This window comes from Papio anubis, chromosome 2, assembly GCF_008728515.1.
Source record: "Papio anubis isolate 15944 chromosome 2, Panubis1.0, whole genome shotgun sequence".
NCBI classification, from domain to species: domain Eukaryota; kingdom Metazoa; phylum Chordata; class Mammalia; order Primates; family Cercopithecidae; genus Papio; species Papio anubis.
Window position 1 is genome coordinate 71,227,054 of NC_044977.1, and position 14,947 is coordinate 71,242,000.

Genomic DNA, 14,947 nt, shown 5'->3' on the forward strand with positions numbered 1-14,947 from the left:
TGTAATAAGATGAGTGATAGAGGTCTGTGGCAAACTGGAGTGAGTGAAAATTATTGGTGACCACTCTAGCTGACTATTCCCATGCTTGGTATTCATATTTTTCAAAAGCAGCTGGAAATCTAGATTTTTGAATGAAGTCTGGCTTTTAAATGTTGATAGGATTTTGTCTTTAACTTGGGCTCAAACCAAATATAGCTGCAGACTGGATTAGGAAGGCCACCAGTTTAAGGTATTTTTCCATGTCCAAATGTTTGAAGAGAATGCACACAGAAAAGGTTATATTTTAAGTAATATGCACAGTGCACATTGTAAGGATAACAGCTTTAGTGCTTCCTAGGTGTCTTAGTCCATTTGGACTGTTGTAACAAATTCCCATAAACTAGGTGGCTTATAAGCAGCAAAAATTTATTTCTTAACAGTTCTAGAGTCTGAGAAGTCCAAGATAAGGAGCTGGCAGAGTTGGTGTCTGGTGAGGGCTGCTCTTCTGGCTTAGAGTTGGTGCCTTCTTGCTGTGAGCTCCCTTGGGCCTCTCTTATAAGGGCACTAATCCCATTCATGAGGGCTCCATCCTTATCATCTAATCGTCTCCTAAAGGCTCCCCTTAATACTGTCCCATTGGAGATTAGGTTTCAACATAGGAATTTGCGATAGACCACAGTATTAGGGGTATTTTGACTGCAGCAATGAGTTTGCTGCTGTTTTGAGAGAGAGGTTGTGCTTTATGCATCATGTGTTCCACGGGTTGGACACAGTGTTCATACGTGATCCTGCCTTTTAGGCAAGCCCAAACAAGTGTTTCTCCTTATAATACCAAGTTAATACAGAGCTTATTAAATATTTGAGACAAAGGGCCAAGAGAAATGTGAGGCCCAAATTTCCCTTTGTAATTATTGCTGGCAAGGTGCAAGCTTTTAGCACGTGAACTGTTTTCCTGGAAAGCACACACATGAAAACTGGAGTATTCCTTCCGGGGAAATCGACCTCTATTGGTAGCCATAGCTCCCCCTTCGCTAAGAACTGCTGTAAGCACGGAATCGCTATCAATAGAAACCCTTCCGCGTTCCTCGGTAACTAAGGGCAACCCTGCGCTCCCGGATGTGACGTCAACGTTCTTGTCTTCTGTTCTTCCGTCTGTCGACCGGACTCTAGGCTGCCAGGTTTGTTTGCTGTGTACGTGGAAGAAGCAGGCGCATGCGCACACGGGCCCCTTCATCTCAGCTGTGCGGGAACGGCAGAGGGTAACATCCCGGGCTCGCGGGAGGCTCTCGGGGTCATGGCCACACGCTGACAGAACTAGCCGAGTGGAAAAGGGAGCCAAGCCGTTCCTCTGCACCCTTCCGCAGGCCTGAGACCTTCCCGCTTGGTGCTGCCGCCGCTACTGCCGGCTGAGGAGGGGCGATGAGTTGGTTCAACGCCTCCCAGCTCTCCAGCTTCGCTAAGCAGGCCCTGTCCCAGGCCCAGAAGTCCATCGACAGGGTTCTGGACATCCAGGAAGAGGAGCCGAGCATCTGGGCCGAGACCATTCCGTATGGAGAGCCGGGTAAGAGAGAGAGGAGCGGGGTTCCCGGCTCTCGGAGGCTGCTGTTCTCCTGATGCAGACAGGTTAAGTGGTGTAGAGAGGGGTCCTTCCTTGCTGAGAGAGTTCTCTGGAAGTAATTTCTCCCCGGCCCATTCCCTAATGCTGCTTCAGCCTCCAAGTCGGTCTTTGCCGTTTTCCTGAGGGAAAACCCAGCCCCAGGTTCCCCCTTGTCTTTGGTCGTGGGTGCGAGGCTTGTGGACTTCGATGACAGGGGACTTGGTTGGTTGGTCTTGCACTCAAGCCCTCCCTCGCCGCAACTTCCAAGCACAACCTTCCCGAACCTGAACCTCAAATTGCCTCGCGTCTCCTGCACTGTTGGGATCCAAGATCTGAAGTACGTAAATCATCAGGGAAGGGAAGAACAATCGCTAACATTCCGTGAACATTTCACACTTGGTAGCGCGTAATGTGGTTTTATGTTGTTGTTGAGACGGAGTCTCACTCTGTCGCCCAGGCTGGAGTGCAGTGACGCGATCTCGGTTCACTGCAACCTCCGCCTCCCAGGTACCAGCGATTCTCCTGCCTCAGCCTCCCTAGTAGCTGGGATTACAGGCTCCCACCACCATGCCCGGCTAATTTTTGTATTTTTAGTAGGCACGGGGTTTCACTATGTTGGCCAGGCTGGTCGAACTCCTGACTTAAGGCGATCCCCCGCCTCGGCCTTCCAAAGTGCTGGTATTACAGGCGTAAACCTGTAATGTGCTTTTTTATGGCCTTCTCATCTTCAGAACAACTCCCAGAGTGAGCTTAGTTTATATCTGTGTTTTACATAAGAGGAAAATGAGGCCCAGAATGGCCAAGTAACTTGCTCTAGGTCACACGGAGGATGAGGATTAGAATGTGCTGGAGGTATTACCCAAGGAATGTGTGATCCAAGATTTTTGGATTGTATCACATTTTATTTCTGAATAGCCAAATCTCTCTTGCAGTTTCATTGAGCTTAATCTTTCAGGGATCTTCATTCAGTTGCTTTTGACTCTTAAGTCTAAGGAGAGTTTAGCATTTGATGTGTGGGGTAAAGATTTGCAGGTGTGGGGGATGTGAACCTTTGTGTGAAAAAGGATAAGAGATGTGCTTGACTACTCCTTTCTGGTTTCTGTTCTTAATTTTACATCAGTGAAAAGTCAGGACCTAAATTTGAGGTACCTCATTTTAAGGCATTTTAGTCCATGTGTGTATGTCATGATCCTCAGGATGCCATATAACCTTGCTGGAGTAACTGTTTTTTTTCATATGTGCCCCAGTTAATTAGAATTACTAAACTTTAGATAAGAAAGAATATAGGTTTTATATGTAAGGATATTTGTTTTCTGAAAATGACCATAGTCTTCAGAATGGTATAATTTTGATGGATGCCAGATAACCCTGGGATTATATAAAGTATTCTCCAAGAGGCAACATTAATTCCTGTCATCCTTTGAATGTGTTTAAATTAATCAGACATAATCTTGGTTGTTCATTTGCATCTTTAATTTTGATTTTCTCTGGTTTGGATATATTATGCAAATGGATGTGTAGAACTATGCCTCCAAACTGAAGTTTTCTACTTACTTTTCATCCTAACTGAAGTCATATATATATTTACATATATATATTTGGTTTTGAAGTCATATATATATTTACATATATATATTTGGTTTTTTCCTTGAGACAGAGTCTGGCTCTGTCATCCAGGCTGGAGTGCAGTGGTGTCATCTCTGTTCACTGCAGACTCTGTCTCCTGGGCTCAAGTGATTCTCCTGCCTCAGCCTCCTGAGTAGCTGGGATTACAGGTTTGCGCCACCACACCTGGCTAATTTTTGTAATTTTAGTAGAGACAGGGTTTTACCATGTGGACCAGGTTGGTCTTCAACTCCTGACCTCAGGTGGCCCGCCCGCCTCACCTCCCAAAGTGCTGAGATTACAAGCGTGAGCCACTGCGCCTGGCCTGAAGTCATATTAAAGGATAGATTCTACTGTAAGGCTTGATAGTTTTTAGAAGCTTTTAGTTACTTGTGCTCTCTCCACCAACTTCTAATTGTGAATATTTTGTTCAGCCACATTTTAATTTGGAAAAGAAAACATTTTTAAAGAAATGCTTTAAATATTTTAACAAATATACCATTTTTAAGATCCTGATTATGCCATTTTTAAAAATCAGGATTTTAATAGTAGCTATTTGTATGACTGATATGATAATTACCTTTTTCCCCAAGAAAATAGTCATTTTCTTTGCAGTATTTTTTTAAAAACCCTAGTGTCAACTACCTAGATCTATGTCAAAGAGCAATAGTTCTTAAAAACACATTTCTGAAATTCATAATGACATTGTAATTTCTGACATAATTTAGAATTTGAGAACAAAACCTCCTCTTAGAGTGGGCTTGGAGAGTGGAATTTAGAAAATCAGCCTGTGATTAAGTGGATGAAAATGAATTTATTCTCTAAAACTTACCATTCCCATCAGTTTAATTTGATCTTCGCGAAAGAACATTTCTCACCAGCATCTTGGTTTGAGGCTTTTGTTGTTTTGTTTGTTTTCGAGACAGGTTCTCGATCTGTCACCCAGGCTGGAGTGCAGTGGTTCGATCATGGCTCACTGCAGCTTCTCCTGGGCTCAGATGATCCTCCCATCTCAGCCTCCTGAGTAGCTGGGACCACATATGTGGGCCACTAGGCCCACCTAATTTTTAAATTTTTTTTTGTAGGGACAGGGGTCTCACTACATCACCTAGGCTTGTCTTGAACTCCTGGGCTCAAATGATTCTTCTAGTGTTGGGATTATAGGTATGAACCTCCATACTCACTGAGTTCAGTTTTTGAGTGTTGCCCTTTGTCTGCCTCTTAACTATATTACTGATATTACAAGTAAAAATTAATATGAAACTGACTGAATAGGTAGGGTAATTTTTCAGTGACTGCACATGGCCCTACATATTCAGTCAGTTTCATATTAGTTTATTTCATATTGATAAGTAAAGCCACTTATTATGAAATCAATCATAGGTATCTTAGACTTTCTGTGGGTTATAAAACATATACTGTTACTTCCTTAATTTGTTGTAGGGAGGAATAACATACTTGCATCTGGTAGTCCAGGCCAGACCCAGTCTTTTGTCTGTGCTCCTCCTTCCTCTCAGGTAGACTCACACCAGTTTTCTTCTTTAAGTCCCAGTATTAACTTGGAAACTACTTAATGATCTAGTAAGCAAGGAGTTTAGCAGGTGCAAATTATAGGTATTTCATAGGGTATTTTTTTTCTAAATTTATATTTATGCTGATTTATAATGATGAATGAAATATTAATGTAACATATATGTGTTCTTTTTTTTAATATTTACTTTTTTATCAAAGGAATAAGTTCGCCTGTCAGTGGAGGATGGGATACTTCAACCTGGGGGTTGAAATCAAACACTGAACCTCAGAGTCCACCAATAGCCTCTCCTAAAGCAATCACAAAGCCAGTTCGGAGGACTGTGGTCGATGAATCTGAAAATTTCTTCAGTGCCTTTCTCTCACCAACTGATGTCCAGACCATTCAGAAGAGTCCAGTGGTATCAAAACCTCCAGCAAAATCACAACGACCAGAAGAAGAAGTGAAAAGCAGCTTACATGAATCCTTGCACATTGGACAGTCAAGAACTCCTGAAACAACTGAGTCACAAGTAAAAGACTCTTTGTGTGTTTCAGGGGAAACTCTGGCAGCAGGTACTTCATCACCTAAAACTGAAGGCAAGCATGAAGAAACTGTTAATAAAGAATCAGATATGAAGGTGCCAACTGTAAGTTTGAAAGTATCTGAAAGTGTAATTGATGCGAAAACAACTACGGAAAGTATATCTAATATGTCTACACAGTCTCTCACAGCAGAAACAAAGGACATGGCTTTGGAACCTAAGGAACAAAAACATGAAGACAGGCAGAGCAATACACCTTCTCCTCCTGTTAGTACCTTTTCATCAGGTACTTCTACCACCAGTGATATTGAAGTTTTAGATCATGAAAGTGTAATAAGTGAGAGCTCAGCGAGCTCGAGACAAGAGACTACAGATTCAAAATCAAGTCTTCACTTGATGCAGACATCTTTTCAGCTTCTCTCTGCATCTGCTTGTCCTGAATATAATCGTTTAGATGATTTCCAAAAACTCACTGAGAGTTGCTGTTCATCTGACGCTTTTGAAAGAATAGACTCATTTAGTGTACAGTCATTAGATAGCCGGAGTGTAAGTGAAATCAATTCAGATGATGAATTGTCAGGCAAGGGATATGCTTTAGTGCCTATTACAGTTAATTCTTCAACTCCAAAGTCTAAAACAGTTGAATCTGCTGAAGGAAAATCTGAAGAAGTAAATGAAACATTAGTTATACCCACTGAGGAAGCAGAAATGGAAGAAAGTGGACGAAGTGCAACTCCTGTTAACTGTGAACAGCCTGATATCTTGGTTTCTTCTACACCAATAAATGAAGGACACACTGTGTTAGACAGGGTGGCTGAGCAGTGTGAACCTGCTGAAAGTCAGCCAGAAGCACTTTCTGAGAAGGAAGATGTTTGCAAGGTAACTCTAGTAAGTGGAAGAGATTTTTAGATGTGCTTTTCAGAGATTAAATCATTTGTTTTAAAATATATTTTCATCGATGCATGATAATTCGTACAGATTTAAAAACATAGGCTTTTGCCATTTCAGTGTAGCATTAAGGACCTTGAAGTTGAACAATTGTTAATATAATTTGAAATTTCTCCAAGGCAATTATGGTAGAATAAGTTGATACTTCAATATAGTTAAGCATGAAAATTTTCATCTTACATCTTTATTGTTGAGTCCTTATCACTTTCAAATTCTGTTATGCTCATTAGTATGTCAGTTTGCAAAGGAATATTTTCTTACATTAACATGTATCTTCACCTCCTTTGCAGATGGATGTGCCAAAAAAACCCTAAATGTTAAGGTTTTTCTTGTATCAGAATTTGTTTTTGCATGTTTACATTATTTATAGCAAATATTAAATGATAATTTAAGATTTTTATTATTGGTGCTTTTCTGTTAATTAGTATTTTCATTCATATATAAGGAGTGTATATCCTTATATTGCTTCAGTTTGTTTTCTGTTTATGTTATTTTTGAAATCTATTGATAGCTATATTTCACATGAACAAGAAAGAGAAATGTCTAAGGAACAAAAGCATTGCTTAGGAGTAACAAATTGCTTCTACCCAATACATATGAAAAGAAAGTGATATAAATTCTTTAACTAACATTAAGTCCTAGTTTTGGTTTTTACTGTGATTTTTAGATATAGAAATTGAGTTGGATCTGGCATCTTTAATAGACTTCTGAGATGTAGGATGTCTTGAAGAAATGTCCTGTAAGTGCCATGTATTGAATTACTTAATTTTTTTTTAAAGTGCCAGATTCTGTTATTCAGGTTAAATATTCACAAACAAAAATGCTGTGCAATAATATTTCAATTAATAATAGCTATGTACTGTAAGATTATAATAGGAGTTTGAATTCTTAGGAACCAGCACTAATTACTATCAGATATTTTTGAATTTCAGTGTATTTAAGAAGGTAAGTGATTTCTAAGTTCATCTAAACCAAACTCAGGTAAGACTTCATTTTTTTAAGTCCAAAAAGGAACCATTCCTACTCTTTTTATACTTAAGTTTATCACTGTTTGAGCAGGACCTAAGGAATGAGACATTCTAAGCATTACTTTTTGTTTAGCTTTATACTGATACATTATGGAGATTTAAAAATTCTTATGAGTTTTCTAAAATTACTTTTAGTGTGGATGTATGTATGTATGAATGAGACAGGGTCTCTCCCTATTGCCCAGGCTGGTGTGTAGTGCTGCAACCACGGCTCCCAGGGTTTCTCTCTGTTTCTCAGGCTGGTGTGCAGTGGTGCGATCATGGCTCATGGCAACCTCGACCTCCTGGGCTCAAGCAGTCCTCCCACCTGATCCAATCTAGTAGCTGGGACCACAGGCTCGCACCACGCCGGGCTATTTTTTTGATTTTTAGTAGAGGTGAGGTCTCACTGTGCTGCCAGGCTGGTCTTGAACTCCTGGGCTCAAGCAGTCCTCCCATCTTGGCCTCCCAAAGTGCTGGAATTATAAGCATGAACCTGTGTCCAGCCCTACTTTTATTTTATTTTATTTATTTTTTGAGACGGAGTCTTGCATTGTCACCCAGGCTAGAGTTCAGTGGCGCGATCTTGGCTCACTGCAACCTCTGCCTCCCAGGTTCAAGTGATTCTCCTGCCTCAGCCTCCTGAGTAGCTGGGACTACAGACACGTGCTACCATGCCTGGCTAATTTTTGTATTTTTTGTAGAGATGGGGTTTCACCATGTTGGTCAGGCTGGTCTCGAACTCCTGAACTCAAGTGATCTGCCCTCCTCCGCCTACCAAAGTGCTAGGATTACAGGCATGAGCCACCGTGCCCGGCCTCTACTTTTATTATTTATTTATTTATTTTTATTTTTTGAGATGGAGTTTCGCTGTTGCCCAGGCTGGAGTGCAATGGCATGATCTTGGCTCACTGCAACCGCCGCCTCCTGTGTTCAAGCGATTCTGCAACCTCAGCCTCCTGAGTAGTTGGGATTACAGGTGCCCGCCACCATGCCCAGCTAATTTTTGTATTTTTAGTAGAGATTGGGTTTCGCCATGTTGGCCAGGCTGCGCTCAAACTCCTGACCTCAGGTGATCCACCCACCTTGGCCTCCCAAAGTGCTAAGATTACAGGTGTGAGCCACTGTGCCGGACCTACTTTTATTTTTAAAATGCAATATATCATATTTTAAAAAGGATATGTGTTTCAGGTAAAGAATAATGCAGAAAACAGACACTCGTGTATCCACAACCTAGCTAAGATATAGAGGCTTTAAATTCCCTCCTTGACCTCTTTTGATTGCATCCATCTCCCTTCTTTTGATGTATACGCAGATTATTCCAGATTTTTGCTATTACCAGGAAGCTGCAGTAAGTATTCTTATACATGTCATCTACTGCATTTATGCAAGAATTTTCTCCTCTAAGTTATACCTAAAAGTGAAATTTTCTATATCAAAGAGTGTGTAGATCCCCAACTAGATATTGCCTAATCATTTTCCCAAGTGGTTTCTCAACTTACACTCCCACTAGCTATTTGATTGTACTTACTTTTACTCTCCTATCAGCTGCCTAAGAGTTCTTCTTGTTCTGGATCCTCTGTGTTCCTCTATTGTTCTTAATTGTTTTTATGAGATAAAGCTGTTTTCTTTGTTACAGTGATACAACTGCATGTAAAAATGGTCTTTTTTAAAGCTAAGTGTTCTGATTTTTATGTATTCGCCTTATCCAGACAGTTGAATTTCTGAATGAAAAGCTGGAAAAAAGGGAGGCTCAGTTATTATCTCTTAGTAAGGAAAAAGCACTTCTAGAAGAAGCTTATGATAACCTGAAAGAGTAAGTATTCTGCAAATGTGAATAATGTTACACATTTTCTGGAAGCCTGTATACTTTGTACATATTTAAGAATGTTTTTGAAATTAAAATGTTTTGTAATTTTATCATTATTGAAAGTTGTATGGCTTTCAAGTATAACCCTAAAGATTCCTTTTCTCTTTTAATTGTCTTTACCATATTACCTTTGCCGTTGAAGAGAGTCGTTTTGCAAAAACTGCAAAACTCTCTCCTTTCATTTTTAGTCTTTTAGTATTAGAGATTTAAAACATGTATTTAAAGAAAACTGTATTATACAATAACACAGTTTTGCTATAAGGAGCTCATTGGGAAAATGGGACTTAAGAAGATTCAGAATTGAATCATTGTATTTACTTTTCTCTTATTTTTGCATGTCAGATATTGGTGACATTTTCACTTTCTAACAGGTTTTCTTTGAGGTGTTTCAAAATAAATTTAACAAGGGAAATTTCCTTATTTTTTTTCTTAGAAGTTAATAGGCCTTAAACTGTTCTATTTTAATAAGGTATATGTCACAGAAAAGTTATCTTCCTTTTGAGAATTGAACTAATATATACCTTTGGGATATGTAAACACCATCCTCATTCTCAAATATTATTTTAAATTTAGTGAAATGTTCAGAGTGAAAGAAGAAAGCAGTAGCATTTCTTCCTTGAAAGATGAGTTTACTCAAAGAATTGCAGAAGCAGAAAAGAAAGTTCAACTAGCCTGCAAAGAGAGAGATGCTGCTAAAAAGGTAATTGAAATGTAAAGTAATATTAATTAAACTCTATAGAGACATAGATTTTTGAGGAGTGCATTCATCATATTTTGATATTGGAAAAAAGAGAAGTAAGGTGAAAAGGATATCATCTATTAACATTTAAATTGTAGATTTTTGGCTAGGTGTGGTGGCTCATGCCTATAATCTCAGCACATTGGGAGGATGAAGTGGATTGATCACTTGAGCCCAGGAGTTAGAGAGCAGCCTGGGTAACATGGTGAGACCCTGCTTCTCCTAAAAAATACAGAAAGTTAGCTGGTCATGCTGGTGTGCGCCTGTGGTCACAGCTACTCAGGAGGCCGAGGAGGGTGGATCGCTTGAGCCCAGGAGTTCAAGACCAGAGTAGGCAACATGGTGAGACTACATCTCTACAAAAAATACAAAGATTAGCTGGCCATGATGGCAGGCGCCTGTGGTCACAACTACTCAGGAGGCTGAGGTGGGAGGATCACCTGAGCCTGGGAGGTTGAGGCTGTGGTGAGTCGTGATCGTACCACTGCACTCCAGCCTGGGTGAGAGAGTAAGATCCTGTCTCAAAAAAAAGAAGTTTATTCCCATTTATATTTTCATATTAAAACTTGCTTGTATATCTGAATTTAGGTTTTGTATATCATTTTCAAAGCTGTTTTCTTAGTCTTAGTTAACCAAGGTAGTAGATTAACTGAACAAAACTTACAGACTTTTATTGAGAATGTGATTATGGATAGCTTCTTTGGATGAGGGAAAAATGAGAACTGTACTTAGAGTGAAAGTAATTCTTTATGGTATTCACAGATTTCTTTTTTATTAGGAAATCAAAAACATAAAAGAAGAGCTTGCCACTAGATTAAATAGTAGTGAAACTGCAGACCTTTTGAAAGAGAAAGATGAGCAGATCCGAGGGTTAATGGAAGAAGGTGCGTAAAGTATTTGATTGACTATGTAAGAAGTTCTTGCCACATAACTAGCTGATGCTTCCTAATTAAAAATACTGAAAGCAAGGAGGGTTTGGACGTAAACCATAAAAATAGTAGGTGACAGTTTACAGAAGAATGAGGAGTAAGATATATTGAGACAGAGATATGTGTTTCTAGCTTTTGTTTTTAGGGAGTAAAAAAAAATAAATCCCTGTAAAATTGACAGAAATTTGTGTGCTGCCCTAAGAAAACTTTAAACAGATCTCAAGAGCCTGTCATTTAAACCAAGACATTCAAAGTGTATAATTCTGGGATTTATAGCTTGGCTACTATATGATACTGTATTGTTCTGGCATTTGATAGTGAATTTTTCATTGTACTGTTTTAATTTTTAAATTATTAAGCACCTTTGTCTCTGAAAAGATTTAAAATTAACAGAGTTGGCTGGGTGTGGTGGCTCATGACTGTAATCTCAGCACTTTGGGAGGCTGAGGTGGGTGGATCATTTGAGGTCAGGAGTTCGAGACTAGCCTGGCCAACATGGCGAAACCCCGCCTCTACTAAAAATACAAAAATTAGCCAAGTGGTGGTGGTGCATGCCCCTAATCCCAGCTACTCGGGAGGCTGAGGCAGGAAGATTGCTTGAGCCTGGGAGGTGGAGGCTGCAGTGAGCCGAGATCATGCCACTGCACTCTACCCTGGGCGGCAGAGTGAGGCCTTGTCTCAAAAAATGAAATAAAATAAAATTAACAGCATTATAGAAATTAAAGATCTATTCATGAAATAAATCATTACAAATGGACACTGAATTAATTTCTTCATGTAATATCCTGGAAGACAGGAGGTTTTGGAAAAGGTGGTCAAGTGAATCTCTCTTTTTACTTCTCTTGTTAATTAAAGTTTTTGTAGTTATAAGAGTAATACTTGCTACTTGTAGAAAGTTTTGAAGTTATAGGAAAATATATGAATAAAGAGGAAAAGTAGATTATAATTCAATATTATAAGGAACTATTAATTTTTTCTAGTTTTAATGCATTTTTCCATGCATTTTTAAACATAGTTAAGATCATATATTTAATTTGCAATCTTCCTTCTCTTATATCTCTCTATGCCATTAAATGCTTTTTATCATTATTAATGGCTACATTAAAGTCCATTATATGGGTATACCATAATATGTTTTACTGTTTCTAATGCTGTATATTTATTTCTGTAATGTTAATATTACAGTTAGTGGTAGGATGAATGTTTTTGTGCTTAAATCATTGAACCTAAGTGAATTTCCAGAGAAAGTGTAGAGTTTGAGAACAGTTGGAAGCAGTCATTTCAAAGTTAGCTTTACTCAACTTTTTAATTTATTCAACTAATATTTACTGAAGAGTTAGTATGTCAAATATTATGTTTGATATAATAATAAATATGACACACTCTGTCCTTTAGGAGCTTAGTTTAGTGAGAGGGAAATATAGGAACACAGATAATTATAAAACACAGTTCTAAGCACTAAAATAGAAAAACGAAGGAAGAATTGTTATAATTATTTTCTCAAGCTGTCTTGAAGTCATTGACTGCCTTGCCTTACAATATTGGAGACCGAGGGCGAGGCTGACTGCATGGTTTCCTTATTTTTAAAAAGTTATTTAAAATATTAATATCAAATGTTAACTATTTTATAATTTAGTAATTTTGTCAGAGAATGGACTGATGTCTTCTTTTGCTTAATGAACCTTTTTTTTTTTTTTTTTTTTTTTTTTGAGACGGAGTTTCGCTCTATCGCCCAGGCTGGAGTGCAGTGGCCAGATCTCAGCTCACTGCAAGCTCCGCCTCCCGGGTTCACGCCATTCTCCTGCCTCAGCCTCCCGAGTAGCTGGGACTACAGGCGCCCACCGCTGCGCCCGGCTAATTTTTTCTATTTTTAGTAGAGACGGGGTTTCACCATGGTCTCGATCTCCTGACCTTGTGATCTGCCCGCCTTGGCCTCCCAAAGTGCTGGGATTACAGGCTTGAGCCACCGCGCCCGGCCCTAATGAACCTTTTTACAGAGAAAATAGAGCAATTTCACATGGGAGTATTTTATATTCACAGAGTATTTACATTTTACACAAGGGTATTACATACTGTTTCCGCATGCCCCAGAAATTTTTTTTTTTTTTTGAAACAGAGTCTCACTCTGTTGCCCAGGCTGGAGTGCAGTGGCATGATCCCAACTCACTGCAACGTCCACCTCCCAGGTTCAAGTGATTCTCCTGCCTCAGTCTCCCAAGTAGCTGAGACTACGGGTGCCCACCACCACGCCTGGCTCATTTTTGTATTTTTAGTAGAGACAGGTTTTCACCATGTTGGCCAGGCTGGTCTTGAACTCCTGACCTCAGGTGATCTGCCTGCCTCGGCCTCCCAAAGTGCTGGGATTACAGGTGAGAGCCACTGCACCCGGCCAGTATTTTGAAAACTTAAAGCTAAAGAGCTGTAAAACTCAAAGCTGAAAGCACACTACAATGAATACCTGATTACTTCATCACTTAGATTCATCAAGTGTTAACATCTTGCCACACCTCTTCCATATCTTTCTGCACATACATACACTACCCTTTTGTCAACTCATTTGAAAGGAGGTTAGAAATACTTTAACATTCTGCTCCTAAATTCTTCAGTCTGCATCTCCCAAGGGCAAGTACATTTTCCTTGACGGGTACATCATAGTCAAACCTAAGAAATCAGCATTAGTTCAGAATTATAGTCCAGCATATATTTAAATATTTATCCTAGTTTACTCTAAAAGTGTCTGTTGTAGTTGATCATTTGTTCTGTCCCAGGATCCAAAGTTTGCCCATTGCATTTGGGTGTTATGTCCTTTTAGTCTTCCATCAATTTAGGACAGTTCTCTCTTCTTTATGTCATTGAGGACTCTGTGGAGTCCAGGGCAGTTGTCCCACAGGATGTCCCATGTTTGGGAATTTGTTACTTTCTTCATGATTAGATTTAGATCATATTTCTAGTAGGAAATATCTAGGTGATATTGAACACCTACCTCACATCAGCAGGCACATATTGTCAAACTGTACTACAATTGGTGATGCCAAAACTGAATGCTTAGTTAAGGAGTTGACTGCCAGATTTTTCACTTTAAAATTAGTAGGTGATATGTGAGAGTGATTCTTTAAGACCGTGTCAATATCCAGTTTCCCAACAACCTTTTGCTCAGTAATTTTAACATTCATTGATGATTCTTGTCCAAATTAGTTGTAACATTGTGGGTTACAAAATTGTGATTTAAAAAAATTCTATTATTTTGTGTTATTGATTAGATAAAACATTCTATTGAGATTTTTAGGGAATAGTTGTCATTTGAGTTTATACTTTTTTACCATCACCAGGAGAAAAACTTTCAAAACAGCAGCTGCATAATTCTAACATCATCAAGAAATTAAGAGCTAAAGACAAGGAGAATGAAAATATGGTTGCAAAACTGAACAAAAAAGTTAAAGCGCTAGAAGAGGAGTTGCAGCATTTGAAACAGGTGAATAGCAATCATAATTCTCTACATATATATTGTTATTACTTCCTGTATGAGCAGTTGGCCATGGTTATGGAGCATTTGAAAAGATTTAATGGGGTGTAGTAAGAAGAATTTTTCAAACAATAGATAAATGATAAGATTTTTCAGCCGAGTGGGGTGGCTCACACCTGTAATCCCAACAGTTTCGGAGGCTGCGACAGGCAGATCACTTGAGGCCAGGAGTTCGAGACCAGCCTGGCCAACAAGGTGAAACCCTGTCTCTGCTAAAAATATTGCACCAACCTAATACAAACATTAGCCAGGCGTGGTGGTGCACACCTGTAGCCCCAGCTACTTGGGAGGCTGAGGCATGAAAATTGCCTGAAGCCAGGAGGCAGAGGTTGCAGTGAGCCAGAACATTCCACCCTGGGCAATACAGCGAGATTCTGTCTAAAAATATATATATATTTTTCTCCATTATTATAGATTGCTGGAATACAATTATTTATCATGTTGTTATTTCTTGAAAAATACTTTTGTCTGTTTTTATAACATATAGGTCCTTGATGGCAAAGAAGAGGTGGAGAAACAACATAGAGAAAATATTAAAAAACTGAATTCCGTGGTAGAACGCCAGGAGAAAGATCTTGGCCGTCTTCAGGTAGACATGGATGAACTTGAAGAAAAGAACCGAAGTATTCAGGCTGCCCTGGATAGTGCATACAAGTAAGAAAATGAACAAATATGCAACCCATTTAGAATGAATTA

At 39.2% G+C, this 14,947-nt stretch overlaps 1 protein-coding gene across 5 annotated transcripts in view; it reads left to right on the forward strand.

The window, feature by feature from the left end:
- Positions 1–1,084: 1,084 nt before the first annotated feature.
- Positions 1,085–14,947, forward strand: part of TMF1 (TATA element modulatory factor 1) — a 32,756-nt gene continuing 18,893 nt past the window's right edge. The window contains exons 1-9 of one of the 5 annotated variants that reach the window (XM_031663204.1): positions 1,122–1,238; positions 1,344–1,540; positions 4,913–6,123; positions 8,506–8,541; positions 8,903–9,006; positions 9,634–9,760; positions 10,578–10,683; positions 14,058–14,200; positions 14,739–14,905. In XM_031663204.1, the coding sequence (XP_031519064.1) occupies positions 1,399–1,540; positions 4,913–6,123; positions 8,506–8,541; positions 8,903–9,006; positions 9,634–9,760; positions 10,578–10,683; positions 14,058–14,200; positions 14,739–14,905 (2,036 nt within the window). In that variant the 5' untranslated portion in view covers positions 1,122–1,238; positions 1,344–1,398. The other 4 variants (XM_031663205.1, XM_031663207.1, XM_031663206.1 and 1 more) reach the window with 4 other exon arrangements.